This window comes from Bos javanicus, chromosome 22 (assembly GCF_032452875.1).
Source record: "Bos javanicus breed banteng chromosome 22, ARS-OSU_banteng_1.0, whole genome shotgun sequence".
NCBI classification, from domain to species: Eukaryota; Metazoa; Chordata; class Mammalia; order Artiodactyla; family Bovidae; genus Bos; species Bos javanicus.
In genome coordinates, this window is record NC_083889.1 from 30680743 (window position 1) to 30693637 (window position 12895).

The 12895-nt window shown below is 41.9% G+C and overlaps 1 protein-coding gene across 29 annotated transcripts in view; it reads left to right on the plus strand.

Moving 5' to 3' along the window:
* Positions 1–12895, plus strand: part of FOXP1 (forkhead box P1) — a 627865-nt gene that overhangs the window by 597600 nt on the left and 17370 nt on the right. For 26 of the 29 annotated variants that reach the window (XM_061397383.1, XM_061397377.1, XM_061397365.1 and 23 more), the window contains 3 exons: positions 9121–9322; positions 9427–9506; positions 10106–10207. In XM_061397383.1, coding sequence (XP_061253367.1) covers positions 9121–9322; positions 9427–9506; positions 10106–10207 — 384 coding nt within the window. The remainder of the gene's footprint in view (positions 1–9120; positions 9323–9426; positions 9507–10105; positions 10208–12895) is intronic. The other 3 variants (XM_061397378.1, XM_061397382.1, XM_061397387.1) reach the window with 1 other exon arrangement.

Sequence of the window (12895 nt, forward strand, 5' to 3'; positions counted from 1 at the left end):
ACTGAGTTCTTCAGTGGTTTGAGCTGGTGGCAAGGGGAGCTGATCATCTTGGAACTCTCTGGACATCCTTCAGATGGTTTCCATTCGTTAGGGAAATGGTTTTCTCCAGGATAAAGGGTTTGTGTCTCTAAACCCAGCGACAAGGGAGAGAATGAGATGACTTACTCCATGAATTAAAAACAGTAATATGAGGTTAGATATTAAATATGAGGATTAGAATAATGTGTGGACTCAGCACTCTAGGAATGGACTCGTTTAGGATCATGAGGCTTCTTGGTGAGAGGAGGGGGGATGAAAGCAGAAAAGGAATCGAGACGCCCTACGGGGCACTCCACGAGCCGTCATGGGGCTGGGTGCAGGCCTGGAGCGCCATATACATAAGCTTCCAGAGGCCACAGAAGGGACCCTTGGGATTCTCCATGAGGACCCATGTTAAGCAGCCAGTGAACAGGGAAGAGCTGTCCTGGCGGAAACATACAGGGCAGGAAGGTTTGTCTTCATTAGTATTTAAAAAAGTGTTTTACATGCTAGAAAATTATAACTTGGAAGGGGACCTCCTACTAAATTTATTTTTAACTGCTCTATTGAAAATTCTTTACGACTAGTCAACATTATCTCTTAGTAGCTCAGCACAGTATTTCTTTATTAAAAGAAATAGGCACGAATATTTTTGACTGAAAAATTAATAGCTTTTGAATTCATACACAGCAGGTTTTCTTTTGCAAAGAAGTCCAATATCGCTGCACAGCACTTCTATAACCATTTATTTGGAGTCCAAGTCAAACCTTTGACAGCTAGAGCAGTGCTACAAGCCAATATAAAGAACTCCAAGATGTAAACCAACAATAGGCCGCCTGTGTGAGGTTTGCCATTGTCAAATACATAGATTGTTTGGATTAGTTTATGTAAATGTACTGTTGTATTACCCTTTGGAAGAAAAAAAAAGATCACATTTGTGTGTGAAAAGTGGTTCCTTTCACAGGCAGCATTATAAATCCCTTATCCTTTAACTTACATGTAAGAAGTAAAAATTGGTGCCTGACAAGCAGATATTGTGTGACACTCTGTTGCCAGAGAGAACCTGCCTTCTTTTCATTTATTTGAAAATAGAAAATTTTATTATAGATACCATCTTATAAATCAGGAATTATTAAAATATGTATAGGTGAGGCATTGGGAAATTAATTACAAAAGGTAGACATGTAGTGTTTTGCACACATTTTTACTTCCTTGCTGTAAAAAGGGGAGGGGGCACAGGCATAGAGCAAACCCTCAATTCTTTCAGCTTTAGGGATATAGAGTTATCTGATCAGTTCTAAGGTGTAAAAGACTCCCCTTTGCCTGTAATTAATTTATTCCTCCCAAAATAATAGAATGCACAGTGTATGTTCAGACGCACATCCTCCTAGACTCCGATTTGAAAGAAGCAGTTCCTGGGATTCAGATCTAACCCTTGCTGGGGACGCTCATGTTAGAGTCTTGCCAGGAAGTTTGTGAAGTTTTTTTCTTTTTTCCATTTCTGTTTAAAAGGAACTTGGTGTTTATTTTAAAATCCTTAGTCACTAAGTGATAGAATGCTTTGCTGTAAACGTTGCTTTTCACTAAATGCCATTTGGGTGGTAAGTGTCGTTTGCTGTGTCCAGTCATCCAGCCAGTTCCCATTTCACTGCATCACAGAAACTGCCAAAACCTTCTTGGATTGTTCTGACATCAGCCCCTAGACGTGTTTGCTGGATCCTGTTGTGGAACTCATGTTCCCATTTGGCTTGTCAGAGGATATTCTCATCTGGGGAGAGTCCCAAGTTTTCAGACGTGGGTCTGACCTCGACCCCTCACCCTGGGAAGCATCTAGGTGAGCTGAACAGGGGTTCACGGGCGTCCTGTTCCACAGGTGCCTCCTGTAGCGTCTCTCCCTGCTTGCTTGAAAGTCTTCTAAAAGGAGAAAAACCTCTCCTTTTGTAATCATACCCAGGACTCAAATTGCAGTGCGCGGTGTTTTTGTAAAGAGAATTTCTGAATTTAAAATCAAAGTAATTGCATCAGTGAATATTTGTGGAACGTGCGACTGGGAAACACAGGGTAGGAGAATAGGACGGACCGTGCCGCCCTCGAGTGTGTCTTGTGGGAGAGCTGCGCTCCACGTGACTGTGTGGTGGGAGAGAGGAAGACTCGTGGCACCAGTGCCATCTGAGATGCGACGTAAAAGAGGAATGGGAAGGAGAAGGAAATCCGCGTTCATGCTTCCTGCCGAGGGTTAAGATAGGTGCAGGTGTTTGAGAAAGGGAACTGGGAGAGGAAAGTCTGTGATGAAGATCAGAGTGGAGGAAGGCAAAGAGTAGCCGATGTCAGCCAAAAGAAGCTTTTGATTTGTAATGTTATTTGTAAGCTTTTAATGTTACTAAGGCTGGGCCACGTTTACCAGAGCAGCTGCAGATTCTAGCACGGGAGTCACACAGTGGTTAAAGCTGGACCTGTCACGTGGTCAGAATGGCCACGAGTGTTGTAGGCTGCGTTTCCAAAGATTCATCTCTTTCCCAAGTGCAGAGGAGCACAAGTGGAAAACCAAGGCGTCGTGAACTGTCCTAATGAGAGCGATATTCTTTTGTTCCCAACGCAGTACCAGTAATGTTCTCGAGCTAAACAGCACCATGGGTTGCTTGAGGGCGAATTCTCCATGGAGAATTTCCTGAGATGTTTCTTTGGAGGGAGGCCGCACTCAGAGGATAAAACAATAACCACCACTACCCCTGAGAAGCATGTCTGTATTGATACTTGATTAAGTTGTTAAGGAGTTTTGAAAAAGACTTTTTCACTATCGTAATGTCGGGAAGATCCTGTAAATCATATTTTATAATCTTAAGAACATGAGAGGTAGGTTTAGCTTTAGGGTATTCCTACCCTCCAGAGAACAGCTCCCAACCCTGGTGAAACCACATTCCTTCAGGTTTGGTGGGCAAGTAACTACAGTGTAGGTAGAATCTCCTTTCTGAAAATGTTATAAAACACAGGAACTTGGCTATTTGAAGCGAAAGGCAGTATTAGATTTTCCTTTGTACACAGTCTCTTTTCCTCCAACCATAGCAATTAGGACTGTTTGGAAGTAGTTCTTAGCTACTATAAAAACTGTGTGTGTCCCCCACCAGCCCCCCAAAAGTGGAGGGGGGGTCCTTTAACTCTTAATGAAATGGATGATCCTGTGGGCTATTGGCTGCAGCCTGGCTGTTGAGTTGGAGAAGTAATTTGAGGCTGTCATAAAAAGAGATTTGCAAAAACAAGCAATGTTTACATATGGTTTCTCGTGAAGCCCCCGTGCTGAGGTTCGGTGTCAGTGGCGATCGCCTTCTCAGTCACTGTCCTAGACGCGCCCAGATCTCAGGCAGTGGTGGGACTAGGCGGATGGAGTTGTGCTCAAGGTCACCCCCTGCCCAGCAACACCCACCTACCCCGCCCCGCGGTCTGGGAACATCCCTCTGGTTCCTCCATCTTCAGAAAGGCCATCTCTGACCGCAAGGGATTCGTGTCTAGAATTCACCTGCTCAGGTCAGTCAAACCAGCAACAAAAAAACGAGTGGGCACAAGAGTCCCTACTGAGCAGCGGGTCCCTCAGAGTCTGGGTTTCAGGTTTGCCTTTTGTTCTCAGAATCTGTTCTGAAACAAGGCAGGAACACAAACAAAAACACACAGGAATTCTGATGGGAATCCTTACAACAAGTCTGTTTCTGTCCTGGGTTTACTTCAGCAGTGCGTTGATTTTTTAAAAAATGGGAGTGACTCACCGTCTTCTAAAGACAGAGCAGAGGTTACTGTTTAAAAACGAAAAGATAAATCTTTCTTTCACAGAGGGGCTCAGCAGAATATTGAGTATTGGGCAGCTGATGCGGTTCCAGTTGTTTGGATGGGTAAGATTTCTAGGAGAGTCCCCCTGGAACTGTCCTGGGAGAAAAACCGAGAGTTGAGAGTGGACAGAAATTAAAAAATAAAATAAAAAACCCTATGGCAATCTGAAGTGACATAAGAATTCAGCTTTTGGCTGGCGTTTCAGAGATTATCTTTGCCGAAATCATCACATGATGGAAACTCGCCATGTAGAAAATATCAGAGTTACTAACTTTTCTAAACATAGCAACTTCTTTTTAAATAGAAAATGAACACAATCTGAAAAATAGGAAAAGAAACCCTCCCAGTCCCATCCCTTCCTGCTCTAGGCCCCAAGAAAAAATTCTGTCTTCCAACCTGAGCTACAGTCGGAATGAAGCACTTGTGCGTTCATTTTTAATTGATGAATGTTTTAAGCTTTAGTAGTTTACAATTCAGATGAATCTTTCAAGACTACAGCACATCTCTCACTGTTCCCAGTTTGCTCTTTTAAGTCTGTAATTAATTTGGGGGGGGGTTGGTGGAGGGGTCCCCTTTTTTTCAGAGAGACCTTAATTAAAAGAGCAGGTTTGGTTTGAACACAGAACCTGTCTTGAAACGTTCCCCCAGCTCCATCTTCTCACCCCCTAGTGACCTTCCTCCCCAGAGATGGTTTCTCCTCGAGACCAGCATGTGATCATGCAGCCGGAGTTTAAAAGTTAAGAAACTTCGATCACACTTGACAAGGTTGACATTTCATTAACTTGTTGGTTCAGCCTTCAAATGATTTCACGAGGCGAAGCCCCCTCTATTTGGAGTTTACAGCTTTTTGTTCTTCCTTCCCTCACAGGCTACAGTCGTGTTTAATTTGGAATCAGGGCTCCTTTGGCAAATTAGCAATTAGAACAATTTTGTGGGAATATGTATATGTGTCATTAGTTTCCCTGCAAATTAATAGCAAGGGCAGAGGTCAGGCAGAAATTTTCCACTTGACTGCAGTTCCTCTATGGAGACTTGGCACTTGGTTCTGGAACAGCCACAGCTGCTCTCAGCCACCCTCTTCCTCTCCGAACTGTCTTTTAATTAGTTTACCTCATAGCCATCATTACAAATATTACTGCCTCCCCTCCTCGAAATAAAATCACTGTTTCTACAAAATATTCCCGTGACATCTTGCACTAGTGTGCATTGATGGTGGGTCAGTCGATTGCAGCATTTAATCATTAGATCACCTCCATCCACGTCTCCTAATGAGGGTCCTTACAATATATTTTTATCTGGTAATTAGCCGAGATTGGCTGCTTCCTCTGTGGCTTATTAGAGACAGCCCAGCGGTGGGTGTGAATCACGGTGTCATTTGTCAAGCCTGGTAAAAATCCCCTCTCTGCTCTCTCCTGGCTTGGTGTTGATTTCCCCTGGTTACCTGTGTTTCACAGTCTCCAGAAAATTCAGCTGCCTCTCTGTTGTCAGGGATTGTGCTAACCGGGAGGGATTTTCTGTTTTACTGTTGCTTTTGGGGTAGAAACGGTCCAAGTCTTAAGACCTTTGCCAGAGCTGCAAGAATGACATTCTTTTCACGTTTTATGACTTCGTACCCATATTGTGGGGCTTGTCTGTTCTTGTAGGTGAGCTCCCAAAAGATGGGCCTGCACTTGCTGAATGTTTCTGTGAGTTTGGGCTTTTGGCAGTGAGCTAGAACCCAGTGGACTTGATGATCTTCCTCACAGAACTGGAAAGGACCATGCATATTTCTTGAGGACATTGTATTTATATTATCATTTTCATTACCTTTTAAAGAGCACTGTGGTGTTTAGGGTAATGTTCTTCAGCCAAGAAGCCAGAAAGCAGAGTGGGTTCTCGGAATTGTTTTATGATTGTGATGCCTGTTTTCCCTTCATCAGTGTCTGCGTTTGATGGTAAGCCCTCCAAGGGCAGCAGTCGCCTGCTCTCTTCCTGTTTTGGTCATTGCAGTTTCCATTGCCGTCGTCTGCTCGGAAATATTTATTGAATGCCATTCATAAGCAGGATAAAAGCTAATCCCCAGGTCCTTTCCAAAAATGAGCATGTTGAAAAAGGAACCTGATTCGTGTTTATTTTTCCCATTATCTGGGCAGAAGGAGAATATTATACAGAGGGCCTAGAATCACAAGTGTGTATTCGATTTTGAGTCCGGATTGTGAATATGGGCAAGTTATTTAATCTCTGATGAGACCCTGTCTGCTTCTCTGTAAAATATTAGTGCAGCATCTCAAGTATCCGTGATGGCGTGAGAACTTCAGTGAAGCCAGGCAGTGGCAAGGGGCTTACCACATTGTGTTTGCAGATGGCGCCCATGACTTTCCTGGGCATTCAGGTACTCTTAGGCCTGACAGCATCTGCTTTTTACAAGTTGTGTATTCATGAGCATTAGACCAGCTGCTTGGGCTGTTGGATGTTTAGATATACTGTTTCTCTGCTTGGTCAGTGAGTGGGGCCCAAGGTGAAGAGGTGGTTGCCCCTGCCTTCCCCCGTGACCCCCAGATCAGTTCCATCCTGTAAGTGCTCTGCAAGACTTTAGCACTTGCTCTGCAAATGTGTGTCCTGAAGTTGCCAGCATTGGTGAAAAAGAGCTCCCAGCGTCTGCCCAGCTTACCGGGGGATTCCTAAGGATGGTGCCATCTCCATAGCTTGCTCTTATCAGGTAGCAGGGAGCCTGGGGTAGGAATTGGGTGGAGCTGGGAGGAGTGTGTCTGATGTTGGCTGAGTCAGCATTTCAAGGGAGGAATAAAAAGGAAAACCCAACCCAAAGCCTCACCCAGTATTCAGTTTCCAGCACCATGTTTATCTTTTTCTGTCAGTATTTCCTCAACAGTATTTGACATTTCTCACTACTAGGACATGAGAAAGGTTGAGTCTTCCTAACAAATTGGACCTGTTTTTATCTGTTTTTTGATTAGATCTCAGAGGAATCTAATTTTTAATAGTTTCTACAAATAATGCTTTGGATTTAGGACTCTTGCAGTGGTGAAACAGACTTAATTTGTTAAGTGATTCAAAATTTGGTTTCAGGCAGATTTTCATACTGTTAGTGAACCCAGGTCTAGCTGCTCACCACTCAAAAGCCGGTAAATTGGCCAAGTGGGTGGAAAGGAAAGCTTGCCTTATTTTGGATGTCAGCAACGGGGAGTGGGGGGAGGCGCCTGTCCAAAGGCCAACTCCCTCCGCTGATAATCAGGGGGCAAGAGCTTTTATAGACAGACAGAGGGGGCTACATGCAGAAACAGCGCAGTCAGCTCTGACAGTCATCTTGAAGTTGGTCATCGGTGGTCTGCCCAGCATCATCTTGATTGTTTTCAGTAGTTAATCTTCATTTCCAGGGTCGGTCAGTTCCCATTTCCTTGAGGCCATTTCCTGGGACTGTGGCAGCTTCTGTCATGGCTACATTCTGGCCATCATGTAGTTAACTTCTCTTGCCTGGTGGGGATTTCAGTATCTGCAAAACAGCTTGCAGGACATGGCTCAGAATATTATCCATAGCCCCTGAGGAGGGACTAAAGGTCTGTGACTGTGCCTCGTGGCTGCAGTATTACTATCGGGTCTCCTCTGTTTTCCTGTGTTTCTTCTGCGTGTTCTCACTTCTCTGATCAAGCTTATTCCTTGGCTAAGGCTTCTCCACAGGCAGGCAAGGACATGGTGGGTGGGAATGAGGACCACAGGCTCCTGCTCCACTTTGATACCAAGTAATCCTGCTCTGCTAAGCTCTTTTGGATTGGAGGTAGCTGCAGGTTTCTGCCTGGAAAATCCCATGGATGGAGGAGCCTGGTAGGCTGCAGTCCATGGGGTCCCTAAGAGTCAGACATGACTGAGCGACTTCACTTTCTCTTTTCACCTTCATGCATTGGAGAAGGAAATGGCAACCCACTCCAGTGTTCTTGCCTGGAGAATCCCAGGGACCAGGGAGCCTGGTGGGCAGCCGTCTATGGGGTCACACAGTCGGACACGACTGAAGCGACTTAGCAGCAGAAGCAGCAGGTTTCTGAGAGAGCACTTCTGGGTAAACTGCAAGAACTGTGTCGAAAACAACCAAGTTCTTCAGTGGAGCCAGATACAGTGTTTCAGTAGCAAGCAGATTTTTGAAGGGTGGGGGGAGGATAGACTTATATTTCCAGTGTTATTAAGAGAAACACTTCAAGGCAAAGGCAAAACAGGTAATAGGAAGGAAGCCCCAAAACAGGACTCGTTCGTCTTCCCCCATGCTACCGCAAATAACTAGTAGGTATTTCTTTACTTGAAGCACTAGATTACTCCATTTTGTTACTACACATTTGAAATTAGAAGGAAAAAAATGAGATTTTATTTTTTATAGTTCCAGATCTCTCCTATGCCATGTTTGTTTTAAATGAACAGATTCCAATCCTGTATTGGATAGAGTTTAACGAAGATGACACATAAAGCTTTCAAAGAGGAGTCTCTGCCAGCTGATGGAGCTAAATGAATGTTTAGTGGATTGGTTCCACTCTTTTTAATAGGTCATGGGCCAGGCCTTTCTGCAGTAGTTCTCAACCCTGAAGTTTCATCATGGAGTTGAGTGAGCCTGTCCCAGTGTGGTGCAGCCACTGGCAACATGTGGCTGTTTAAATAAAATTTTGACTTTTATTGAGAGTAAGTAAAAATAGTGTCTCTGTTGTACTAGCCCAATTCAGAAAGGTTTGTCACAGAGCTCAGGTCAATACCATTGTATCATCATTGTATCATCTCAACTGGTATTTCCTGAACCATCAGTGTTCTTTGGGGCTACACGGACTCTATCTCCCTCTTCCAGCTTTACCAGGCATAGTAGGCTATAAAAGAGGGGTGTGAAGTTGTGATTAAAGAAACATCATGACCCAGAATTTCTCACACTCATCAGGCTAGGTAACCCCTTTTGTGTCTGTAAATACTTAGTTAACTGTCTTTGGAAAAAAAAAAAACTGTCTCAGCAATAGGAAAGGAGAACATTGCAAGAGATATTTAATAACCTATATGTGGAAAGAATCTGAAAAAGGATATGTGTGTGGATCTGAATCACTTAGCTGTGTACCTGTAAGTCAACTACAATAAAAAGAATCATAGGAAAGGATGCTAGAAATTTTAATAAACAGCTTTTACATGGGACGTCCCTCCTGTTTCAGCTGGTGATAAACGTCTACGTAGAGGCCTAGTGCTGGCCAGGCCTCCCCGTGTCATTCCCGCTGGGCCTCGGTGCGCTCTCGGTGGCTCTTCTAAGCATTCTCCCTTTCCTCACAGCTGAATCTGGTGTCCAGCGTCACCCTCTCCAAGTCTGCGTCAGAGGCTTCTCCACAGAGCTTACCTCACACTCCTACGACCCCCACCGCCCCCATCACTCCCGCCACCCAAGGCCCCTCCGTCATCACCACCACCAGCATGCACACGGTGGGCCCCATCCGCAGGCGGTACTCAGACAAATACAACGTGCCCATCTCTTCAGGTAGATCCTCTATTTTTGCCTCACATAGAGTTGTAATCAGCAGTGCTTGTCGACCAGCCTGTTTGTAAAAAGTGATAATTAATAGGACAATGATTCTTATTTAGCAGATATTGCGCAGAACCAAGAATTTTATAAGAACGCAGAAGTTAGACCACCATTTACATATGCATCTTTAATTAGGCAGGTAAGTAAACAATGCAGTTTGTGAAATTGCATCAGAAGGTATATGTGTACAGGGATATATTGATGAAGTAGATTTAAAACCGTTTAGTATGCAAGCATGCTAAAACCTTTTCTATAAGGTTTTTTAAAACTGCAATATATAACATAATTGCTTTTGATTAAGTATTACAATACGATGTGATTATTAGGAAATTCATTTCACACAACAGTGAAAATGAGCCTGTTTAAAGATGGCAAGTCAATTATCACAAGCTACAGTAATCTCTGATCCCTAGAATTAATCTGGGCTCTAAATAATTACTGAGCTTTAATCAGCTAGTGAAATGTTTTGCATTTCTCTTTGATTCAGCTTTATGAATGACTAATAAATTAATATTTCTGTACGGAAACAGAAATAAAAACTCAAAACAATTAGATAATTCCATTTTGAATTTTGCTATTGAACTGGTAAATAGAACCATTCATCTTAGATCATTTCGTGAAACCTTTCTCAGGCTTTAGCTCAGCATCACAATTAGTTTCTATTTTCCAAAAATTGTATAATGACAGTTGTGCTGATTTGGTCATAAATTATCTTTTTCTGTTACTTTCACTTCACAGGCCATTCTCGAATCTCCAGAAAAGCAGCTAACACTAAACGAAATCTATAACTGGTTCACACGAATGTTTGCTTACTTCCGACGTAATGCCGCCACGTGGAAGGTAAGCTTTGTTGCAGGTGTGTTTAGTCTTGGATCTTGCCATTTACAGGGGAGAGTTTGTTGTTGGTAACGTCTTGTAAGTTACAATAATATTGTTTTGATACATTCAGAGAGTCTTAATTTGTAGGAATGTTGGATTGAGAAAATAATTACTGTGGCGTTAAAAATGCTGGGATGGAAGACTCCCTTACTTTTGCATCACATGGACCAAAGTTGTCTGCCTCTCTCTGGTTGGAATGTGAAGGAGGTTGTCTTGTGTACACAAACCTCACGCCTTGAGGTCTTTAGCCACCATCAGTATTTATTTCTGCAGAGACTGCATAGATAACTTTTTTCTTTAGCCATTAGTAATGTGGAAGAATGATGAGGTAAATGTGAGATAAGTGGAGAAGGCTGTACACTCCAAACACTAGCACAGTATATGGAAGTTACTACAGGAGAACCCTATATATATATATATGTATATATATGTATGTATGTATAAAAGTTGTGTGTTTTTTTTTTAAGTGAAGAGACTGTCAGATATTCATTTAACTGTGGGGAAGAAAAGTAATTATGAAATAAATGACTTGACTGATACCATTTGCTCTAGACAAGTCATCCATAGCTCCAAGTGGGATGCCCCCAGCAAGGCTTGTGATCATACAACAGTCCTCAATCCAAGTTCCACAGTTAGTGTATAGATTATGTTAGTATTGATTGCATTGTATTAGATTAACCTTTCAGCAATTTTTGGATTTCCTCACTATAATTTCTGTTTTAATAATATTTTTGCTGTAGAAAAAGGGGCAGGTACTATTGGAGATTAATTATTTTTGCATATTTAATATCTAGAATTCTTATAATCCCCCAATTCTAAGACATTTAGAAATATTTAAAATGCAAATATTTTACATGGTTTTATTATAAAGATGATAGGGGTTTGTTATAGGGTGTAAATAAAACATGCTTTGCTTGAACTAGAAGTTTTCCTTGCTGCTTATTCACTTTATATGGGAGGAAATCAAACATGGAAAATACATTTCCTGTACTACATTTGTCATAAATTAGCATTTTTAAAACAAAAGGAATATAACCGTAGAATTAATTCTTCACACTTACAGAGTTATGAATAATGACCCAATGTACCTTTTTTCTATTAAGACACATGGGCACTGAAGGAACTTGGTTCAAAATATTCCTTTCTCTTCCTCAGCCTGCCCCGAGGAAGAGAAAATATAAAATAATCTTCAGCTATGAATGCTTTTCAGAATTTAGGAAGTATAAACATGAAGCAGACATTTTCTTCTAATTCCCTTTTACAAATAGCAAATGATCAGATTTTAAAATAATTACCAGTGTTGAATGTGATATTTAGGCTCAAATCTTGAGATTTAACTTTTTCATTTCTGTCAAGTGCCGGCAAAAATGCCATTCATATAAACAGTCCTAGGTGAAGTATTTAATGATTCATAAGTACATACACTTTTCTCTCCATGTCCTATTTGTGCTGCGATCTTACACAAAAGTTAAAATTCCAGGTAAAAGTGATGACTGAGAAGAGCTCACTCACCTTTTCTGGGAAATTCTCTATTTCCAGTTGCTTGTGCTTGGATGTACAGTCTTCAAAAACAGAAACTTAAGTTTTGACCTTACATCTTAATTTATATGGCTGTACAATTTAGACAGTTCTAGAGCAGTCCTGTTTTTCAGACATGGCTTTTTCAGTTTTGTACATCTGATACTTACTGTAAAACAGTAGATATGATAGGATGAGGAGAAATGCTGCTTTCTGTTCCCAGTTTGGTGTCCTCTGGATACATGTACTCTGGATTTTTTTTTTTTTTTTGGTAAGAAACTTGGGTTTATTTCAAGCACTTCAGTGTTGTTCTAGGAGATAAAGAATGCTAAGGGTCTACTGTTATCTCTGCCTTTGTGCAATATAAAAAAGAAAATGCTTTTTAAAGACTCATATATATGTGGAGAAATATGTCCTACCAAGTATAATGCCAAATATTTTCCAGAGATTGTTGTTTGATAGAAACCTATCAAACCTGTTTGAATCAGGGGTATCCTTTTGTAGTCACTTGAAAGTCTTGAACCCACCCCAATTATGCTGACATTGCTCAAAAATTCCTTGAGTATTTATCCTATGGCTTCTTTCTGTGAGCAGTTCCATCATGCCATGTGATAAAATTTATCTCAGTACCTTCTAAATGAGACCAGAAAAATCACCCTTCTTTAGCATGACTCCTCACAGAGTCACCAGTGGTGATTATCCAAAAATGGAAACACCTCTCAAAGAACAGATCAAGATCTGCCCCTGGAAAGGATCAGGGAGAGAGGAAGCGGTGAAGGGAAGGAATACAGAATGTTTGAGCGATAGCAGTGTTGCTGAAATAAAGTGAAGGACTTAGGAGGGATGTGAGGTGTGGTATTAGTATCGTCTTCTTATGCCCCCATTGTCCCCTTATTCCCTGTAAGAAGAAAGTTGGGAGTAAATGACATGGGTTTCTTTGAAACATCCTCCTGTCCAGTTTTGAGTGTCAGTAAGTTCAACCAGGAGAACTGAAGAGGTGAAGCTGTGCTTGGTACTTTACCGGGTAAGGGTTGTGGAATTTCCTGAAACTCAGGAAAGGTGAGATGTTAAAAACTCTTCACCCTTCAGTTGAGCTCCTCCTTTGGTAGGTTACATATGTCAAGGGTTTCA